Source organism: Lynx rufus, unplaced genomic scaffold (assembly GCF_022079265.1).
Source record: "Lynx rufus isolate CCGP_SWC_20201006 ecotype Redwood Valley unplaced genomic scaffold, mLynRuf1.p SCAF_4, whole genome shotgun sequence".
NCBI lineage: Eukaryota > Metazoa > Chordata > Mammalia > Carnivora > Felidae > Lynx > Lynx rufus.
In genome coordinates this window covers 154,781,781-154,805,187 of record NW_025814856.1, presented here as the reverse complement: position 1 = coordinate 154,805,187, position 23,407 = coordinate 154,781,781, and the positions used below count along the sequence as shown (strand labels likewise).

Genomic DNA, 23,407 nt, shown 5'->3' with positions numbered 1-23,407 from the left:
AAAAGGAGCCAGGTCACACAAAATCTGTGACCTCGAGTAAATTTCATTTGTTGATTACTCTGCTTTACGTTGAGAAAGAACTTACAGTTTCTGAATTCAAAAGAGTTATTTTATTAACAGAAGTATAATACCTATAATAAAGAATTCTATGCCAATCAGCTCTTAATACTAGTGGTCCTGGGCACCATGTTCATTCCCCCATCAGCTATGGAGGCCCTTGGCCAGCCATGTTGTGCTGTGTGACTCCCAACCTCTGACCAGAAAAGTTTAGGTTGACCCAACATAGTATAATCAGATTTCCTGATCCAAAAACTTGGATTGGGATGAGAGGGTTGAGTCAGTCTCTGTGTGTGGCCTTTCTATAATATAAAACCTTGAGAATGAAGTAATCTTATTTTCAGATGCACATAAAAGGATAAAAATAAGACACAGGGAGAGAAAAACAAGAGCTAATCCAAATGATCAGTTCCCATCCCTTTCTGGTTGTTTTTTTGTTTTCTTTTGTTTTGTTTTTGAGAGAGAGAGAAAGAGAGAGTGCGTGTGCACATGAGCAGAGGAGGGGGAAAGAGAGAGGAGGACACAGGACCCAAAGCAGGCTCCGCACTGACAGCAGAGAGCCCGATGTGGGGTTCAAACTCACGAACTGTGAGATCGTGGCCTGAGCCAAAGTCAGATGTTCAACTGACTGAGCGACCCACGTGCCCCTCGTATGTACTTTTAATTCCATCAAATACCTTTATTAATAGAAAAAAAAAATGTCCTTTCTTGTCTTACACTGCATTATTTCCTATTCCTTGCAAGTTATAAATATTTAAAAAATAAATAATCAAATAAATCATAAGGGAAAAATCATCAGGCAGTGAAAGTACTGAAAACCACCTTATATGGAAGTGAAGGAGGGGACATAATACAAGCTTTCAAAAACATGAAAGCCATGAAGGTGACAAATAATTAGGTTTATGAATGGACTCAAAGGTAGAATCAGGACCAATAGGGTGGAAAGCACCTGCATATGTCTCAGTGCACAGAAGAACTTTCTTTTCAACGTTTATTTTTGGGACAGAGAGAGACAGAGCATGAACGGGGGAGGGGCAGAGAGAGAGGGAGACACAGAATCGGAAACAGGCTCCACGCTCCGAGCCATCAGCCCAGAGCCCGACGCGGGGCTCGTGCCCACGGACCGCGAGATCGTGACCTGGCTAAAGTCGGATGCTTAACCAACTGCGCCACCCAGGCGCCCCACAGAAGAACTTTCTGATATTATAATGAAATAAGTTTCTGACCACTGGAAGCATTCAAACTTAGATAATTACTTGGTGGTGTTTTAGGGGAGAAGAATCTAGCAAAATATGGATGATTACACACAAAAAAATCTCCAAGTTTACACGTAACCCTGTGATTCTTTCTCAGTTTTTGTAACGTAGGCATGAACAAATCTGTACAGATCCATTTCAGTAATAAGAAAACCGAGTTATAAATCTGTCAGATATTTGTTGAGGGCAAAGTTGTATCACCTGTGGAACTGACATTAATTTACCAGTCCAGGAATCTACGGCTTAGGAAACATTCTCGTCTAGCCTTTTCAACTGTTGAAAAGTAATTTTTTTCAAGAGATTTTCTATGCCTTTAATAACCTCCTATGGTTATTCAATACATACAATTAAGAGTATAAAGCAACTAATATGCAAAAGTCCCAAATAGAAACTAGTCTCTTTATAGGTTATAAAACTCCAGATACAGATATTATTGTTCCTCTTCTTACCTGGACGTTGAGATGTAACTTCTTTAGACGTTTCACCAGTGTTTCTTTATTGCATGGCACAAAAGCTTCAAGATGGGAGTAGACACCACTACGAATGACAGGGCCTAGTTCCTGTAGCTGTAACTCAATGCTGAACAAAAACAACAACAAATAAATAGTACAGAATTTCTTTTAGGTACTAATACATAAGCAAGGAGGTAAAAGCAATGACTCTTCTCTCGTTTTATCTTTCCACGATTTCCTAGACAGTATTTTTCAAGGAAAAAAATATACAGAGAATTTATATAAACATAAGTAGTCTGGTGACTAATTTTTTGATGAACAGGGACAAAGCCTACATTTTTGGGTAAAGCATAGGAACTCCATTATTAACCAAAACCTCATTTCCTCTAAGAGATAGATACTCACATCCCCTCTCCCCCCACCACAATTGCTAAGCTAGAGAGTCACACAGTTTCAGTGAGTTCTTAGAATATTTTTTCCTTAGAGGTGTCTGAAAAAATTGCAGATCCAGAAGAGGTAAAGCTCTTCTGGCTACACATACAGACTGTTTTATCCATTTGTCTCCCTTATTATGCCTGCCTTGCACAAATTAGATACTTAATAGTTGGCTCAATTTATTCCAATTCTTCAGTTCCTCTTTCCATTTATAAATTAGTTTTGTAGATCAAAAATAAATTGTTAAATGGGTATTTAGCCTAATAGTTATTTAAAGAAGGGGAAAAAAAAAAAAAAAAGGAAAAGAGTTTTAACAGCCACCGTATTCCCAGCTGGACAAGTCTGCCAAGAAATAACGGAGGTTTCTCCCAAGATGGAAGACACTAAATCTGGCAGCTGCTATTGTAGGAAGATAGGAACAGATGCTAATTTGAAGACCAAGACTTAACTGGAGCTCTTGGCAACAAACTACATCCAAATCATCACATTCTATGATAGGACAACGTATAGATAGATTTAATAAATAATTCTCATAAATAGATTCAGTTAACAGCTTTTGGGGAAGAAACCCTGCCTATCAAATATATCCATCACTTAGAAGATACACTGCAAGTTCAGAAACAGTGAAATGTGGAAAACTATGCTCTTAGCATTGGCAAGAGAAAATGCTTGGTATTAAAGAAGTCAAATACAATATACAAATAGAAAAATGTTTAGGATCTATAAGAACCAGAAGGTCAAATGCACAGGATCATATGGGAAACAACCATTACTGTCATGAGTTCTGTGTATAAACATTTGGTTAAATAAATTATGCGTGAAGCTTTATTAAAAGTCTAGACTCTGGGTAGGAGGCTTTCTACGCTTGCCCTGTTATTAAACGGTAGTTGAGGCTGAAAATAAAATAGAAACTCCAAGTAGTAAGAGATTTCAATTAAGAATAGATTGACTCAGTGACATACTTAAAAAAATAAGTGGTTTCCAAAGAGGGCGAAACTCAAAAACAGGAAGAACTGACTCCCTGCTGCTAAGCCAATACTAGGGAAAAATGAGACAAGCATATTAACCCTTAAGGTTATAGACTATACTGGTGTATCACAAATATATACAAAATCCTACCTGACAGCAGTATATTTTAAACACACATCCCTCATACAGTTATTTATTTATTTTCCTAAGAATTACAATCTTCTAAGGTCTAAGAAGGATCTGCAGATGACTAAAAACACATGCCAATCAAAGTTTGAATTTCAGGTATTTTCACATTTCAGAAAAATAAAGGTTCTCCCAAAGCAATGAACTTTCCTGAGTCTGACCCCTTCTCTCTACCAGGTTTCTTGTCTTTTCTTTCCTTCTTTAAGTAAAGTCTGTCCCCAAAGCAGATATCCATGCAAGAATGTTACAATGACTGGGTCTCAACCCTCTGATAATAAATTATAAGCATGAGATTACTACAGGCTCTAAATGGATAAAAATATACTGGGACCACCTGCTGATAATGCACTGGAGGACAAACACTGGATTTCCTGAGTATATAAGTTTGAAACCCACTTTTATACCCCCATCTGTATGTACAAGGCTCTCATTTGCCTCTGAAGAAGGCTCAAAGAAACACAACATAGGAATCCACAGCTGAAGCAATGGCCAACTTTATAAAAAAGATTCTTCTGGCTCAGGAATGCTTAGTCTTACCTATATTTTCACACAAAATTCTAGAAATACAATCATTTCACCATAATTGATACATAAATAAATCTTCCCATCCCATCAACTCCCTCTTTTTAATAACTGTTTTTTAAGTAAGCTTTACACCCAATGTGGGGCTTGGAATCTTGACCCCAAGACCAAGTCACATGCTCTATCAACTGAGCCAGCCAGGCACCCTTCTCCCTCTTTTTAAAAAACAGAATACAGGGGCGCCTGGGTGGCGCAGTCGGTTAAGCGTCCGACTTCAGCCAGGTCACGATCTCGCGGTCCGTGAGTTCGAGCCCCGCGTCAGGCTCTGGGCTGATGGCTCAGAGCCTGGAGCCTGTTTCCCATTCTGTGTCTCCCTCTCTCTCTGGCCCTCCCCCGTTCATGCTCTGTCTCTCTCTCTGTCCCAAAAATAAAATAAACGTTGAAAAAAAAAAAAAAAAAAAAAAAAAAAAACAGAATACAGGGGCTCCTGGGTGGCTCGGTCAGTTAAGCGTCCAACTTTGGCTCAGGTCATGATCTCGCGGTTCCTGAGTTCAAGCTCCATGACGAGGTCTCTGCTAACAGCATGGAGCCTGCTTTGGATCCTCTGTTTTCCTCCCTCTCTCTGCACCTCCCCGGCTCATGCTCTCTCTCAAAAATAAACATTAAAAAAACCCAACAAAACAGAATACATATCTTAGTCAATCAGTTTAAAAACACTAGTAAAAGAAAACCTAAGTCCAAATAAATTCGGAATCTAGTACATTTCTTTTTTTCTTTTAATTTTTTACTGTTCATTTATTTTTGAGAGAGAGAGAAAGAGCACACGAGCAGGGGAGGGACAGAGAGAGCGGGAGACACACAATCTGAAGCAGGCTCTAGGCTCTGAGCTGTCAGCACAGAGCCCAATGCGGGGCTCGAACTCACGAACCATGAGATCGTGACCTGGGCCGAAGTCAGACGCTTAACCGACTGAGCTACCCAGGCGCCCCCGGAATCTAGTAAATTTCTTGAATTTTTCCTCAAATATTTCAGATACCCTACCAATACTATCCATATAACAGAACCACTGAAACTAGTAACTGAAGAAAGACTTAGGGAGCAGTAACCCAAACTCAAAATCGAAAATTTATTTTATAGCAAGAATTCAAAAGATCCCTTCTTCCCTGAATGACTTTATTCAGATGGGCTGGTTCTAGCGTTACCTAAAGAACGCCTGGTGTGGCATAGGTTAAAGATGTGGTTCCAAGTTCGTTTTTCCAAATGCAAAGTAATCCCTCAAGAGAGTTAAGGAAAGCTGTGGCAGAGGATCAACCCCCTCACTTTGGTAACTTTCCTTTATGTCAGAGAGGGTGAGACAGGCAGACCAACTGATAAGTCTATTCATACTGAGATTCAAAAGTCAATACTCATTCATGAGCTCCTTAAAGGAGCGTCTAACAATGAGATGGCAGACAACAGGGCTCACTGCAAGTGTCCACTGGGACTGGTAGTACCTTCCTAGAGCATCTGTTGAACAGAACTCAGGTTGGATTGAGATCACAGGCAAAGAGCATTAAGATTTTGTTAGCAATGTCTGCTTGAGGTAAAGGAGGAAATGGGGAGGATCAAGTCGGCATGCTGTATATTTATTGATCCAAGTCAAACTCAATTAGGCAAAAAGAAAAAGCGTTCCCTATTCCAATAAACTTACCTCCCTTTCTCCCCATCATAAAGAAGCAATGGTGAGGCAGAGCCAATACATGTGAATCATTTCATGGGAATTTACTACTCAAAATAATCACATGCCATATGCCCTTAGAAGATCAACTCAGTCCAAAGAAATCAGGGATATTTAGGAAAGTGGGAACAGAGGCCAGGGGGCATAAATAAGTGACTAAAAGGGAAAAAAAATAAACTCTGAGCACTAGGGCTTGTAGAACTGGAGGCACACTCTGTGAAATAAAAATAGGGCTCCAAAAAAATTAGACGATTTAAGACAGACATGGAGAGATTAAGAGGAGTCTGCTGGGGTGGTGGGGGCATCTGGCTGGCTCAGTGGGTAGAGCATGCGACTCTTGATCTTGGGGTCGTGAGTGTGACCCCCACATTGGGTGCAGAGATTACTTAAAAAAAGAAAGAAAGAAAGAGCAAGAAAGAGAGAAGCCTGTTAATGGAATGTTGATATTCTGCTTATTTGAGATGTTAGGTCCCAAGGATGGTCCTTTGTTTCTCTCAGGAGAGAAAAAGAGGGACCCTCTTACAGAAGAGTAAAATAAAAAACAATGGTCTCAGTCACAGGAAAAGGACCTGCTCTAGTAAACTTAGGGCTCTCAAGTGGCAAGAAAAAGAAGAGCTAGTCAGATTCCTGACTGTGGAATCTGGGACAGCTCTGATGAGTAATGGTTACACTCTTCATTGAATCTGGGGTGAAAAGGGAGCCAGGTAAAAGGATCTGGCGCAGACAGGAAACATTTGCCTTGCTTCCAGGCAGACAGAATCAGTCTGAAAATCCCTGGCTAAAATGAAGAACAGGAACAAGAAATTCCTGTCACCATACCGGTGGCATACTAGGTTAGGTGTTTCATGGGTCCATGGGGGACCAGAAAGATCTTTTAAGTATTCCAGAGAAAAGAGAGATTGTACTAATTAAAAACAGTTATCAAAACAAACCAATCCATCATCTTTTATATGAGAAACTACCTTCATTGTATATTTAAAAGACAAGCCTCACACACAGTAGTGGAAACACTCCTTGTTTCTTTGTATATAACACTACTGAACCACTAAGAGCAGGCATACATCATTTTCGTGAAAGAGGAGTAACGTGCTGTTTTCTCCAGGATTGTTTTTTTGCCCAGTTCTGCTTGCAGCAATTAATTACACACTCAAATGCTATAACCAGTGGTCAGAATTCACAAGCCGTTAGGTTTGTAAGGACAGCTTAGTTGGCCACAAACTTAGAAAGTGCAGCTTTGTTAGTATCAAACTCCAGCTGAGAGTAAAAACTGTCACTAATTTCAATATAATCTGTATCATATGTCGGCCTTCAGCCTCCCCCTCCCACTCTTCCTTTTCTCTTCTCCACACTGCCTCTCTCCTACCTCACAACCAGAATTTCTTCTTTAAACCATACTTTCCATTTGTCTCCAAATGTTTGTCTACAACCTTGCTAGATACCAATGGAATTATTTTTCCCAAGTCTGAATGAAAATAGAAGGAAAATATACCAAAATTAATATGACCACTCAGAGCTGTTCCAGAAAGACACTTTCATAGAAAGTGACAAAAAAATACATTTAAATCTAAAATAGTATTCAACCTGTAAAGTTGTACTCAACTATAGTTTTAAATGAGTTCTTAAAGTTTAAATAATTTTTTAGGTTTTTTAATCAAAGAAGAGAATTACTTACTCCAGAAGAATATTATTCATATCCTGTGTAAAGAATTTTTTCCTTCCTTCTTCATCAAAAAGTTTGGCAGCCTAGAGAAACATAGGATTGTCAATACCGCTTTCAACACATTATTTGTTTCCGTATCTATTTAGGAAAGAATAAGCTTCTAAAGGGTGAGGCTACTGTGATTTACTTCCCTTTGGATCATCCATACTCAGTTTAGTACCTGACATGAGTAGGCAATTACAGAGTGTTGAAACAAATTTAGCATATATACCACTGTTTTCTATTATATCTGTACTTAATTTTTCTCAATCTTTATAAATTAACAAAATTATACAGACAAGACTTAAAAAAATTTTTTTTTTGTTTTAATTTTGAGAGAGAGAGAGACAGGGAGACAGAGCATGAGCAGGAGAGGGGCAGACACAGAATCCGAAGCAGGCTCCAGGCTCTGAGCTGTCAGCACGGAGCCCTACGCAGGGCCCGAACCCATGAACCGTGAGATCATGACCTGAGCTGAAGTCAGATGCTCAACTGACTGAGCCACCCAGGCATCCCAAATACAAGATTTTTTCGTGCTTTGAGTATCTTGTGCATTTTGACTATCCATTGCTTTATTAATTACTGCTGTGATCTCCAACATAACAGAAAGCAGATGGCTCACTTTCTACAGACACTGTCTACAGAAGATCTGTCTGATATCCTCTATTTTACACACATTATCATGTTTAATCCTCATAACAGCCAATGACATTGGTATGACAGCCCCCATTATACAAACAAGGAACCTAAATCTGTCAGAGGGTTACATGGCGTGCCCCCAATCACACTACTTTTTTTTTTTTTTAATCCCGCCTCCTTCTCCCTCCCAAATCACACTACTTAATAAGTGGTGGATCCAGGACTCAGACCACAAGCCCTCCGATTTCAATTGTGCAACATGACCATGCTGTACAAAGATACTCAGCTAACTGCAGCCAGTCTAGGTTCTACCTAATTACTAATAACAAAAAAATTTAGCCAAGATTATTATTTTTTTTTTCAACGTTTATTTATTTTTGGGACAGAGAGAGACAGAGCATGAACGGGGGAGGGGCAGAGAGAGAGGGAGACACAGAATCGGAAACAGGCTCCAGGCTCCGAGCCATCAGCCCAGAGCCCGACGCGGGGCTCGAACTCACGGACCGCGAGATCGTGACCTGGCTGAAGTCGGATGCTTAACCGACTGCGCCACCCAGGCGCCCCAGCCAAGATTATTATCAAGGGAGAAGCAAATATTAATGCCATGAGCTTAAGAATAATATTTTCATGATTATTGTCACCTTAACCAGGTGCCCAGAAACCAAGGGTACAAACCAAGACACTCTACCATAAGCAAAATTTACTGGGAAAATCACAAAGGATGTAGTTGAGATCCATGAGATGGAAAACATCAAGAAATCTGATCTAATAATCTGAGCAAGCCATATGCTGACCATGTCAATCCATCAAGTTATTTGACAGTTTTACATGTAATAAATAGAAGAAAATTTCTAAGATGTGCCTTAGTACTTATTAGAAAGAATTGAAACTGCGTACATGCAGCAGGCAGAAATACACGAAAGCTATAAGGAAAACTAAATGTCAAGAAAGAGAATCAAAAAAAGTCAAGAAGGTGAACAGTGGAAGAATATTACACAGTAAGAAAAGAGTCATGAGAAGCAACTCCTTATCATACAGACATAAGCATATAAGCCAAGGATGAAATCTCACTTCCTAAAGAAAAAATACCATCTCATATTTCTTTTTTTTTAAGTTTATTTATTTACTTTTAGAGAGAGAAAGCATGCACGAGCGGGGGAGGGGCAGAAAGAGAGAGAGAGAGAGAGAGAGAGAGAGAGAGAATCCCAAGTGGGCTCCGTGCTCTCAGTACAGAGCCCAGACACGCGGCTTGAACTCACGAACCGTGAGATCATGACCTGAGCCAAACTCGAGAGTCGGCTGTTTAACCAACTGAGCCACCCAAGCACCCCTCCATCTCATATTTCAAAGAAAAAATAGAAGTCACAGATACCAGTAAGTGAAATCAAACTTCTTATTGATAATTTCCTACCAATGGAACAGATATATTAACCCTGGCAGGGCTACCACAGAGACAGAGAATAATTTTTGGTATGGAAGACAATGCTTTTACAAGATCGTAACACACTCATTACTAATCAGTTTTGTTTCTTAAGTGAGAATGAACGGCATATAACACAGAGGCACAGTGCCTGCTACAGAGCTCCATGGTTCTGCCTTCAAATCATGACTCAGACACTTAAAAATTATGTGGCCTTGAGCAAAGCACTTAAACCTTTTGAACCTTGGTTTCCTCGTCCATTAAACGGAAGAACACTATGTACGTCACTGGACTGTGGGAGGACTAGACTGCACAGTAGGTGAAGCACACTGAGTGCAGTCACAGGGCTGCCTCCTGACTGGTAACTGCTCTGGGACACCCGGCAGTACCGTCCGTGCTCAGGACAGAGTACAAGTTTTGCTAAATGAACAGCAGCTATTATTATTAATTACTCTTGAAAAATGTGGATCGCATCACTAAGCACTTTTTCAAATTTAGAAGAAACTAAAGATTTTAGGAATGGGCAAAATGGCAGAGCAAAAAGCCCATACTTTGGACTGTAGTTAAATTTCTACCACTTACTACTTGTGTGGACCTGACCAAGCTATAACCTACCTCAAGTTTCTGAACCATAAAAAAGAAATGAGACCCATACTTCCTACACAGAGTAGCTAAAAAGGTTAAATAAAAAACCCATTTATTACCGAAACTATAGAAACTGTATACTTTTCAAAAAATAAGCACAGAAAATAGCAAAAGAATGAAAACAAAGGAGGAAGTAATAAAACAGAATAAAAAAGAAAATGACAAAGATCAATTACATAATTATAACAACTAGAAGAAGTTAAAATCATTTGTTAAAGGAAAAAGACTCAAATGAGGTCCATAAACAAATTTCCATTTTTACGCTGCCTTATAAGAGAAAGAGCTAAAATAAAGAAAATCAAAGAGGTTGAAGGTAAATGATAAGAAAAGCTATACTATGTAAAAATAAAAAGTCCACAGTAAATCAGACAAAACGAAATTCAAGATGAAAGGCATTAATAGCACAAAAAGTCACCTCCAAATGATAATTATCACAAAAAAGATCTAGTCATCAAGAATTTTAATGGTCAAACAACACAGCATAGAAATAAACAAAGCAAAAACTATGGTAAACACAAGCTATAACCTAAGAAACACTAGCAATAAGGGCGCCTGGGTGGCTTAGTTGGTTAAGTGTGAAATTTTCTGCCTCTCTCGCCTGGTCACGCTCTCTCTCTCAAAATAAATAAATAAACATTTTTAAAAAATTTTTAGAAAGAAATATTGGCAATGAGATACTTTAACACACTTCTCTAGGGGCGCCTGGATGGCTCAGTGGGTTAAGCGTCAGACTTCAGCTCAGGTCATGATCTAGCAGTCCATGAGTTCGAACCCCACATTGGGCTCTGTGCTGACAGCTCAGAGCCTGGAGCCTGCTTTGGATTCTGTGTCTCCCTCTCTCTCTGCCCCTCCCCTGCTCATGCTCTGTCTCTCTCAGTCTCAAAAGTAAATAAAAACATTTTAAAAAAAGTTAAAAAATAACACACTTCTCTAAGTTCTGGACTAATGAAGTTCATTAAAATAAAATAAGGGTAACTAAATTAACAGGGAATTACAATTAAGTCACAAGTTTAGAAGAAATGCTAAAGAATGAAACAGAAAAAATAACAGAATTACTAAATAAAATCTGTGGGCCAGTTACTGAAAAAATTAGATAAATCTAATTACTCCCCTAATCAGATATTTAAATTTTAGGAAAAGTTAAGAGAAATAAATACAATAAAAAGATTATTAGTAAATTTTAAAACATGACTTAAATTGGATTACACTAATCCTAGGAGAAAGAAGCAAGTTTTGAACAGTCCATACATTACAATCCCATTAATTATTTTTCATAATAATATAACATTTGCAAATGCATGGATTAAAATCCAAAAAAATACATAGTTAATAGTGGTTACCTCTGTTGGGGGGTGGGGAATGAATGTCAGATTATGGGGAATCTTTCCATATGTATGAAATACATATTTGGTGTTTTGGGGTTTTAATTTATTTTTTTAGTAATCTCTACACCCAACATGGGGCTCAAACTCAAGACTCCGAGATCAGGAGTTGCATGCTTTTCCGACTGAGCCAGTCAGGTGTTCCTGAAATATGTTTTGTATTGTGTGTTTTACTTTTGTAGTCAGGGAAAAAATGGGACTAAAATATGGCATGGGTTCAAATATGGCACGGATTCAAATCCTCAAGTAATCAAGAAGGTCATTTTAAGCTAGATTTGGCGTGTTATTTTTAGTCAAAATACTATCTCCTTGAGATTAACTGGGTAAGTGTGATGACATTTATCTGGATTTGCAGCTAGTTAAAGATTATGAATCCAAGCCAATCTAGAGAGGTATCTAATGTGACATGCTAAAACCTCAGCTCTCAAGTACTAGTGGGAACAATGCATGCTTACTAAGGGTGCTGATTAGGTACAAAGGACTAGTTGGAAAATCAACTATAAAAAAACCGGATGTCAATACAGTCTGGACCACGTTCAGGTACACTCCTGCAGTGTTACTATTTGCCCCTACCTTCCCTCTGTTGTGTTTACATGATTTTCTTTTACAATAAAAATTATATTTATGAAAACTGTAAGTTGAAATGAAATAATAAAACAATCACCCATATCATGCTATAACTATAGCTACACCTACTTCTACTTAAAATCAAAGGCCTATAAATATAGCCAATGCCTGAAAGGAAATACAGAAAATTAAAAATTGTTTATATGGGTGTTGGGATTGTGGGTTCGTATTTTTGCCTTATAAAAAGCATTTATTGTTATGTTTGTGCGGCAAATAAGAAACAAGGGAATCATTACACTTACTACACGGAGGTCTTCGATGCGTTTTTCAAGAAGGACAGGCAGACCCTCTGGGAGTGTAGGCACCACCTTGGGCATAACCTGAGAGGCATAGGTTGGCTGGGTGGTGTTTCCATTCTCTCCCCCTGACTCAGAGAGGGGGCTACCATCAGAAGCAGCATCCAGTAATCTGTCAAAGTCAAAATCATCTAGCATCTCTAGGGCATTTTCAGCTTCCCGAAACAGTTCATGTTCATTTGTGCCAACAAAAATGGGGAGGTCCGGATCAGCAGTGTTCAGATTTAAGTCCGAGACATCACTTCCCAATGCTACGGCAGTGGAGGGGGTCTTATTCAGAGAGGACGTCGTTAAGTTCATTGGGACTTTGGGGTTAGGCTCCTTCTTCAATGCATCCTTCTCTTTCTGAAATTTTCGTATCATGGCAGCTAGAGAAAGAGAATCTTTATAACGTTTCTTCTTTTTTTCAGACTTGTGTGAATTTAGAGCCACAACTCTGTGAAGAAAAAAGGGATCAGTTAGGCTGTGTAGGATTTTACTTTAAAGGCCGTGTAAATAAGGAGGCACAGATGATCAAAACGGTCATTTGATGGGTGGGAAAGCAAATTTCTTCTTACATCATCCTTTTACAACAGCACCTTCATCATCATCTGGACTCACTTGGGAAAGGTCAAAAGGCAAATGGCCACCAGAGTGAAGAAAACAAAAGGACAAAAGTCAACAGAAAGAAACAAAACTGAAGGTAACTCAGGATTATTAAAGTCTATGAAGTCTAACTACTCTTTTTGGAATGTTCACATTCTTTAGCACATCTATAAAGTAGTCACCTAAAGAATTAACCAAGTAAAGAAATGCACTTATGAGGTGTGTGGGTGGCTCAGTCGGTTGAGCATCTGACTCTTGATTTCAGCTCAGGTCATGATCTCAGAGTCGTGAGATCGAGCCCCGAGTGAGGCTCTGCGCTGGGCATGGAGCAAGCTTAAGATTCTCTCTCTCCCTCTCCCTATGCTCCTTCCCTGCTTGTGTGCAAGTGTGTATGTGCACACGCACGAGAGAGAGAGAGAGAGAGATAGAGAGAGAGAGAAAGAAGAAGGATGGAAGGAAGGAAGGAAGGAAGGAAGGAAGGAAGGAAGGAAGAAGGGAGGAAGGGAGGAAGGGAGGAAGGGAGGAAGGGAGGAAGGAAGGAAGAAAGAAAGAAGGAAGAAAGAAGGAAGAAAGAAATGTACTTGAGAAAACAGAATTGCCTTATAAGCAACCAGAGAAGCTCACACAGTACACCTTAAAACTGGTACCCCAGGTGGTTTGTGCTACAAACTGCCAAAGAAATATAAAATCTTTCAGACCCTATTCTGCCACTACCTTCTGATCATTTTCACCTTCCATTCTAGGAACAGCCATGTGAGGCAATCACATATGTGTGATTTTCTATGACAACTTTCTCCCTATAGGAACCATGGGGGAAAGGTGTCTCAGTATAGTTAACACTTTTCTCTAGAAATCTTTTTTTTTTTTTAATTTTTTTTTTCAACGTTTTTTATTTATTTTTGGGACAGAGAGAGACAGAACATGAACGGGGGAGGGGCAGAGAGAGAGGGAGACACAGAATCGGAAACAGGCTCCAGGCTCCGAGCCATCAGCCCAGAGCCTGACGCGGGGCTCGAACTCACGGACCGCGAGATCGTGACCCGGCTGAAGTCGGACGCTTAACCGACTGCGCCACCCAGGCGCCCCTAGAAATCTTTTTTTACATTCTATGGCATACACGCTTCTAGGTGCACTACAGAATCGAAACTATCACTTGTGCCTTGAGGGCAGGCCCGTGTTTTATCTACTGTTATATACTCTGAAACCAGAACAATGCTTAGTATATAAAAGGTATTTAATAAGTGTGTGTTGCATGAATACGCTACAGATTTCAGAAAATAACAAATTCATTAAAAGGCATTAAAGAAATTTACTTGTAAATAATGAGAATTTAAAACATGCATTAGTAATATATATATGTTTTTTCTTAATTAATGATTCAAGGTTCACTAAAATCTCATGCTTAGGAGAGAATAAATACCTCCCTACATCAAGCTTTTGAATACTGATAGCCCAAAGTTCAGATGCACCTCCCCTGGTGAGGAAGGGAAGAAAATCCAGCCTGTCACAGTTTCCGTCCCTTGGTTCTCCAAAAAAAGGCCATGGAAAAGTAAGACCAACTGGTAATTTTATGGACGCATGGTACAAACATTTCATTCTTATGACTTCAGTCTTTCGAGAAATTCTACTTGGTATTTAGAGGTGATATCATTACCTAAAGTCACAGGTGTTAAAGAAGAGCTAAATAAATGACTTTTTAAATACTAAAACAACTATAAATCATTCACACATAGACTACTGCCAGTCCTCAATCCCCAGGCATCTAATAAGTTTAGTTTTAGCACAAAAAGATGAAAACAACTTGCTCAACGTTTATACCATCTTTTCAAACTGGTTCTTGTTGGTAAAAAATTTTAACGACCAAAATACTTAATGAATTAATTTGTAAATCTGATCTAAAACACCATGAGTCTCTAGATGACAAAGCCTTCTATTTTTTAATAAAAACTTATACTTAATACATATTAATATTATTAAAATGTAAGTTAATGGTCATTGACACTTTTAAATATAGTATTAAATTAGTCCCAGCTAAGCTGGGTTAATGAATGCTAAATAGATCTTTCCAAAAGGGCAGCTAGTCACGCTCTGACCCTAGTTCCCTTGGGATGTTTAATTTTACATACCCCAGTTGTTTGGGGACTTTTTTCCTTGGTTTCTTCTCCTTTTCCCCTTCCTCTTTCCTCTTCCGCTTCTTCATCTCAATATCATCTTCTTTTATTTTGGGAATCTGCAAATGATAAAGAAAGTATCACTTAACGGAGGATCAATGCTTTACTCGCTAGATTAGCCATCTAGCATCTAGGGCAGTGTTTTTTCTCAAAGTTCAGTGTGCATTAGAAATGCTTGTTAAAAATGCAGACTCTTGGGGTCTATGAGCACTACCTGTTTTTGTTTTTGAGTACTGCCTAGTTTTTAACAAACATTTTGGTGATTCTGGCACAAGTCAGTCTTTGGATCACGCTTCAAGAAACACCTAAGGACACACTATTCACTTCCTAAAACCATATATATCTTAAATAGAATTAGCTGTCTTGGGAAAGCTAATGTCTACACCAAGTCTTAACCTATCCTAGAAACTTACCCTTACCTCCAAACAGATTATTAGACCACATATGGAGAGAGAAGTCTTAAAAGAAAATACAATTACATATGATGTAAATATCAATTTTCCCTATATCTACATAAGTTTTACTTCAAAGCAGGTAAATAACTACAGATTTATTAAACAATGGTTAGCATTTTACTTTTTCTCATATCCACAAGTAAATTCAAAAAGTATACCGTATTTATTGAACACTCTCATTACCATTGCAGTGTTGGATAAACTCACTTTGGGGGGCTTGTGCTTTTGGTTGTCTGTAATATCTTCTTCTTCAGTATCTGAAGCTTGGCGAAACTGCAGAGTGCCAGTGTTGATGTAAAAGCCTCCATATTTTGTTGTTAGAGAAGCAGGAACTAATTCGTCATACTATATTTAAAATAAAATGTTTCAGATATATCCCATTATTAATTCTACAAATACATCAAAGAAATCCATAAATCCTAACTACAAAACTGACTGCAATGAGGATGTTTGTGGAATAAATTTAGAAAAAGTTGGTATCTAGGATAAAAATGAGCCCAGAGTACTCAGTATATATAAAGAAAGGAAATTCTGGAATAATGAAGCAAATCCTCAGTATATCCATCATCTGCTGAGAAAAATTTAAGGATCACTGCTACTATTCTTAATGACAAATTTTTTTTTCAAACCTTTATTTATTTTTTAGGTGATCTCTATGCCCATCGTGGGGCTTGAACTCGCCACCCAGAGATCAAGAGTCGTATGCTCTACTGACTGAGCCAGGCAGGTGCCCCAAAGACAAATGATTCTGATGAGAAATTGAAACAAGTTAAAATAGATGACTAAACATACAGAAAAGGAATAAATTTCATTTCCTACCATATCAGTATATAATTTTATACATAAGATTATAAATAACAAAGTTATTTCTTATGTCTTAGCTCTAAGCTTTTAAATGAAGAAAATTGTTTAAAAGTTTAAAACATAAAATAACATATGTGTTTAAAAACGCAACAGAAAAATAACTGCCCAGTTCAGTAAGCATACACTATAATGAGCCAGGTACTTTGCCTGGATCAAGAGATGCAAATTGTCTAAATTAGATAGAAGGTCTGACCTAAAATAACACTTAAGCTGATGTCCTCTAAGCTTGGATTTTTAAAGTTTATCATTTCTCACCTGATGAAAATGGACAAAAGCAAACATTAAATGAGGGTCAATCTTAACCAAATGATGGGAGTCCATAGTGGCTGAGAAAAAAGGAGCAAGTTACTTATCTAATAGAAGCAAGATACCTGCTACCTGAGGTCCCCAGAACTCTACTTTATAGGTTCTTCATATTTTATATTTTTAAGAAAGTCAGATTTTAAGCAGATCCTTTGCACTGGACAAGGAATATAGGGAATGTACTAGTTACTGTAAGAACATTAAGGCTACATGCAAAAGTTTTTGCTTTTAACCTGTATCCTTTTAAATTAAATGGTAAATAGAAAAAGAATTTCCAGTTTAATCATACTGAGTCAAAAAAAGGAATGAATCCCTTTCCTGTTGCTTCAGTTGACGGGCTACTATAAAGATCTATGGGTAAGACCTTCAGAAAGGGTCCGGTACTATCTGTAAGCAAAGGAGTGAAGAGAAAGAATTAGAAGTAAAAAGACTTTGTAGTAATTATTTTGGAAATGTGTAACCGTGACAAACATTACTTTTTGCTTACACTGCTTTATAATTTACAATACTTCTTCATATAAATTATTTCACTTGGCCCTCCTGATACCTTTGTGAGGCAAAAAAGGCATTTTATAAGTGAAAACCAAATTTAGAGAGGATAAGAACCCCCAGAGTAATTTTATAAGCTTATGGTAGAGGCTCTGGCTGTATCCCAAACCATCCACTACATCATGCAGTGGGAAACACATTCATCACCACGTTACATAGCAACATGGGTGTGTTCAACATCGGTCTGCTGCAGTGTTTCCTAAGCTCTCCCTATCGGAACACTCTCCAGGAGAACAAGCTCTTTATGCATATTTAATTTAGCCATCCAAGTAGAATGTGTTAAGAGGCAATGGAATGCTGAACTTGAGAATCAGAAGGCCTGGATTTAGATCCTTTGCCAATGATTAGCAATCGTGACCCAGAGGAAATCACTTAACATGGATATCTTGGGGTTGTCTAACAGTGACAACATCACTTACTTCACAACGTTCTAGTGAAATTTACAAGAGACAAACTAAATAAAAGTGTTATTCATGCCTGGTATTATTATTTATTAGTAAATAAAGAAAAACATTTTCTTTCAGTCTTCACAAAACGTGGCAGCATAAGTGAGACTAAAAATAATCTTTAAAAGCATTTATTTTCAGGAATTTATAAGTGGTACATGATTCTGAAAATTAATTAGAACCAGATTATTTTCACTATCAAATAATTACAAACAGTGAAAGCTTACAATCAATGAAAAGAACAGAAAATCATTTGGTTGGATAATAATTGTCTTATGTCTGAATTATCTCATAAGAACCCAATAATCTGTAAGAATAACAATACAAAATTATTTTGTGAGTCAATAAACAACCTGTAATCTAGTTCAATTTCCTCTTACTAAACAGGAACCTACCTTGTCCTCTAAATGTCAGCAACTAATAAAATAATTTTTGTTCAACAACTTTTACATACAAAACTTACCCTTATTTATTAAGGCAGTACTTTTCAAATTTTTTTCACCACAACCCAAGTGGGAAATATGTTACACATCAAATCCCAGTGTGTACACACACACGTAAAAAAAACTCACATAATCTACTATGATTTACTATGATAGCTCCTATTCTATTCTACTTCACTTTTGTTAAAAATGCTGGCCACACTCTCTAAAGTGATATGTAATCCAATTATGGGTTGCAAAAGTCAGTATGAAAAACACCATATTCAAATATTCTGACTGTAGCAGAGAAAACTGAGCAATGCTAAAAGATTTGTCTAGAAATCTTTAGAAACCGAGCTGAGTCTAGAATCTAGGAATTTTGACTTGTATTTCAAATCAAGGTCAAGACTTTTAAAAACATCCCATGCCCTAATCTACAAAAAGGTTTGTCAACCTTTCTGGTAACAAGAAGGCTTCTCTACTCCAAAGGGCATTGTCAAAATTTTACTCCTATAGAACAGGCTGTCTGGTATGGTAAACCAGTTTATGTCAGAACACTGAAACAACTCAGGGTATCCAGTATGCCTCCTGCTGGAAGTTCTATGATTCTCCTACCACTATATGCCTTATCATCATCTATACAACCAAGCACTGTAGTAACAGGAAAAAGAAATACTAATTTGTGGGTAGTACTACAATGTTTACCTTGGTGTCCCTTTCTGTGTATTCTAAGTAATCACTGAACAATGCAGAGGATGCCATAAGTCCAGGGTTTGTTTAGATTTCTCCAGTGCACTGAGAAGAATGTAAGAACATACACCTTACCTACCCCCAAACACAATATGCCTGCATTTGTTTGCTATGTGATCAATGGATTGTTAGAGTCCTTAAATGCTCTCCTAAATTCCTCTTCATTTTATAAAAGAAAGAAGACTCCAGGGAAAAAGCTGTAGGGCTTGGAACAAAACAGTTAGGGTTTGATAAAGGCTGGCAATCAATCACCACCACTGTACTAAGGCTTGGCAGTAATGAAAAAATGAAGCACATTTTAAAGATGTCTGCCAGATTAACTTCAACCCAGCAGCTCCAATCTTCAAATTCATATGGGTCTTATCTGGAAGCCATTTGAAATTACACCTACCCAAGTCTGGGAATATCAATACAAATTCAAGATGTAAATACCCTTAGTGAATAAACCCCACTGCTAGAAATTTATCCTGTACATACATTTGCACTCTCTAATTATCTTACATAGTTATTCAAGTACACAAAGATAAACGTACACAGATGCTCAGCTGTTCGTAAGCACATAAAAAAGTAGAAACAATTTAGATGGACGTCAATAGGGGATTAGTTAGTAAAAACAAATACTGAACTATTTTAGTAACTTTATCCTTGACTTCTATCCCAAACAAAGAATTGCTGCTATATTAAAGATACATTACTCACAGCCTCTGAGTTATCAATAAATGGGTCTGTCTCATCATAGCCAAAGCCTATATCAATTAAATCTTGTAGCCGATCCTTCCGGTGTTTACGGGGTTTCCCACCCTGCAAAGAACAGATATGTTAGACTGATATCAGTACTCATGCGGTTTCCATAAACTTTAAAAGTACCTATCAGAAGAACTCTAAATAATTTCTGTAGATAATCCCCCCTCCAAGAAGTTGAATTGAAATCCCCCCATCCTTTGAATATAAGTTGTGCTGAGGGACTTGCTCCCAAAGAATAGAGTATGAAAGTGAGGAGACTAATTACAGTGAAAACCTGGCCAACATGACCTCGGCCAGGTGATCAAGTTCAACATCAACACGGTAAGTCATGTTGATAGCATGTACTCTTGATACGATATGATAAAAATGGCACCTTTGTGGTCTTCTCTCAAAAGCCTATAATCCGAGCTATAGGTTCATCATGAGAAAAACAACAAACAAACTAAACCATGTCCCATTAAGGGATATTCTACAAATAACTAACCAGGACTCCTCAAACTATGAAGATAATTAAAAACAAGGGAAAATCTGAAAAACTGTCAGAGTTTAGATGAGTCTAAAGAGATGTAATGACTAAATGTGATGTAGTATCCTGCATGGGATCCAGGAACTAAAAAAGGGCACTAGGGGAAAACTAGTAAAATCTGAATAAAATGTGGAGTTTAATTAATAGTAATATACCAAAGTAGGTTTGTTAGCTGTAACAAATCTACTGTATAGATATCATCATTCATAATATGTCATAGGAGAGAGTGGGTGAGAACTATATGGGAAGCCTCTATTATCTCTGCAACTTTTCTGTAAATCCAAACTATTCTTAAAATTATTTTTTTAAACACCACAGGATTATACACATCGGACATACAAGAAAATGAAACATGAGTGCATGCAAAAACCGGTGAGTGTGAATAAGGACTGAAGGCTAGTTAATTGTAGTGTGCCAATGTCAATCTTCTAGTCTTGATAACTCTAGTTATGTAAGATATTACCACTGGGAGAAACTGGGTGATTGGTACAAGGGACCTCTCTGTATTGTGTGTGCAACTTCATGTGAGTCTACAATCTCTTCAAATAAAAAGTATTTTAGGGACACCTGGCTGGCTCAGTCAGCAGAGTGAATGACTCTTGTTTGTTTGGGTTTTTTTGTTGTTGTTTTATTTGAGAGAGTAAGGGACAGAAGATCTGAAGCTAGCTCTGTCCTGACAACAGTGAGCCTGATGGGGGCTTTAACTCAAGAACTGCGAGATCACGACCTGAGCCCAAGTCGGTTGCTCAACCAGCTGAGGCACCCAGGAGCCCAGAGCGTATGACTCTTGATCTCTGGATTGTGAGTTTGAGCCCTACGTTAGGTATAGAGATTACTTAAATAAACAAACAAACAAAAAAAAGAAAACAAAAACAAAAAAATTTTTTTCTTAAAAGAAAAAAAATGTTTTTTTAAAGTAAAACAACAAGAAAATAAAAAGAACCAGTTAGTATACATTCCATTATTCATGTCATACTTTCAGGAGGTTTTAACTGGTTGATTACAGTTATAAAGAAAACATTCTACGTCAGGTATAAATGGTACATGTACGGTAAATGGTATAGATAAGCTCGTTTTAAGGAGTTTAAGTGAACAGGAAACCTAATACTATTGTGGCACTGCTGAAACAAGTGTTTAGTTTAGTCTCCAAAACTCATTTTAGATATTCAACCATACTCACTCAAATTTAACTGCTCTAAGTATCATCCTAACACCTCCATGACCCCTGATTTTTTTACTGAAGTGGGTCATGAGTGAGAAGATGCTCAGAAAGAGGAGAGAAAACACTAAGTGGTAAGGATTCTGCTTAACATGCTACCACTGAGCCAGAGTAAGTCCAGCAGAAAGCATGGGATGCAAGATGTAAATCTCTTACTCGGTTTCAATTCTCAGTGAATAGCTCTCAATGGAAAGTGTGATTCTAACAGTGAAAGATGGATAAGTTTTGTGCAACACTGCCCTTAAACAAAAGCAAACTGCTCTATCTTATTTCCACACAAAGAAATAATCTATTCCAGTGATTCAGGGAAAAAATGGTTATGCTGGACTTGCTGAGAAGTCACCAACGTGGTGACATCCTTTTCTAAGTAATTTGTAAAAGTAATCCTGATTCAATGTTATATTTTTATTACATCCAGATGTTAAAAAACCTAACCCCCATAAGCTGTAACTTCATTGTATGCTTTTCGGTGACCAAAACAGCCCTGTTACTATACCACTACCGCCAAGAAAGTCATTACAGTGTGAGATAAAGTAGCAGTTCCCCGTATTTTTAGATTTTTACAATTAGGTAAATTTTAAAAACAATTTTGGAGACCAACACAAGGTGGCAACCCTTCTCCCCCCGCCGACTCCCAAATAAAGCCATTATAGGGCATAATCTCAGAACAACAAAAATCCTTCTCAAGAAATACTAGTTCGCAGGGGCACCTGGGTGGCTCAGTTCAGCGTCCAACTGCGGCTCAGGTCATGATCTCACAGTTTGTGGGTTCAAGCCCCGCATCAGGTTTTGTGCTGACACCTCAGAGCCTGGAGCCTGCTTCGGATTCTGTGTCTCCCTCTCACTCTGCCCCTTCCCTGCTGGCTCTCTCTCTCTCAAAAATAAATAAAAACATTTAAATTTTTTTAAAAAAAAGAAAATAAAAGGAAATACTAGTTGGCAACATTAAACCTATACATACATTATATATATATACATACATGCACACATATACACAGCATGTGTGTGCTTATATACGACACATGTAATAAATGGTTCTTATTTTTTTCCATTTGCCAGGTCTGCAAACTGGGACCCTTACAACTAGTTTATAGAACTACAGTTAGAAACAGAAGTAAAAAAAAAAAAAAAAAAAGACAAACAGAAGGAGGTATTTCTAGGATAGTTACATACATGCAATTAAGCATGAGGGACTATTTCACCCAAAAACCAGAGAGAACTCTAAAGAGAATATAAAAATGCACAGATACATGAAAACTAATATAAAAATATACTATATTTTTTATACTATATAAAAATATAAAAACAAATGAATATTAACCCTGTTACATATTAAATATATTTAAAATTATGAGAGTTAACAACATAATAAAGGCCATATATGATAAACCTACAGTTAACATCATATTCAGTGGGAAAACATGGAGACCTTTACCCTAAGGTCAGGAACAAGACAAGGAAGTTCACGCTCACCACTTTTACTCAACATAGTACTGGAAGTCCTAGCCACAGCAATCAGAGAAGAAAAAGGAATAAAAAGCATCCAAATCAGTAAGAAGTAAAACTTTCACTATCTGTAGATGGTATGACACCACATATAGAAAACCCCAAAGACTCCACCAAAAAACGACTAGACCTGATAAACTAATTTAGTAAGGTCTCAGGATACAAAATCAACTTATAGAAATATACTGCATTTCTATACACTAATAATGAAGCAGCATAAAGAGAAATTAAGAAAACAATCTCATTTACAATTGCATCAAAAATAATAAAATACCAAAGAATAAACTTAACCAAGGAGGTAAAAGACCCATACTCTGGAAACTATAAAACACTGATGAAGGACACTGAAGATGACACAAATGAAAAGATATGCCTTGCTCATGGACTAGAAGAATAAATATTGTTAAAATGTCCATACTACCCAAAGCAATCTACAGATTTAATACAATTCCTTTCAAAATACCAAAAATATGTTTCACAGAACTACAGTAAACAATCCTAAAATTTGCATGGAACCACAAAAGACTCCGAATGGCCAAAGCAATCTTGAGAAAGAAAAACAAAG

At 37.6% G+C, this 23,407-nt stretch overlaps 1 protein-coding gene across 2 annotated transcripts in view; it reads right to left on the bottom strand.

Annotated features, from left to right (window-relative positions):
- UBN2 (ubinuclein 2) overlaps positions 1–23,407 on the bottom strand; it is a 71,188-nt gene that overhangs the window by 24,343 nt on the left and 23,438 nt on the right. The window contains exons 3-8 of one of the 2 annotated variants that reach the window (XM_047096088.1): positions 19,547–19,648; positions 15,721–15,858; positions 15,014–15,117; positions 12,249–12,738; positions 7,267–7,337; positions 1,763–1,892 (exon numbers count right to left, since the gene is read on the bottom strand). In XM_047096088.1, coding sequence (XP_046952044.1) covers positions 1,763–1,892; positions 7,267–7,337; positions 12,249–12,738; positions 15,014–15,117; positions 15,721–15,858; positions 19,547–19,648 — 1,035 coding nt within the window. The remainder of the gene's footprint in view (positions 1–1,762; positions 1,893–7,266; positions 7,338–12,248; positions 12,739–15,013; positions 15,118–15,720; positions 15,859–19,546; positions 19,649–23,407) is intronic. The other variant, XM_047096090.1, reaches the window with a different exon arrangement.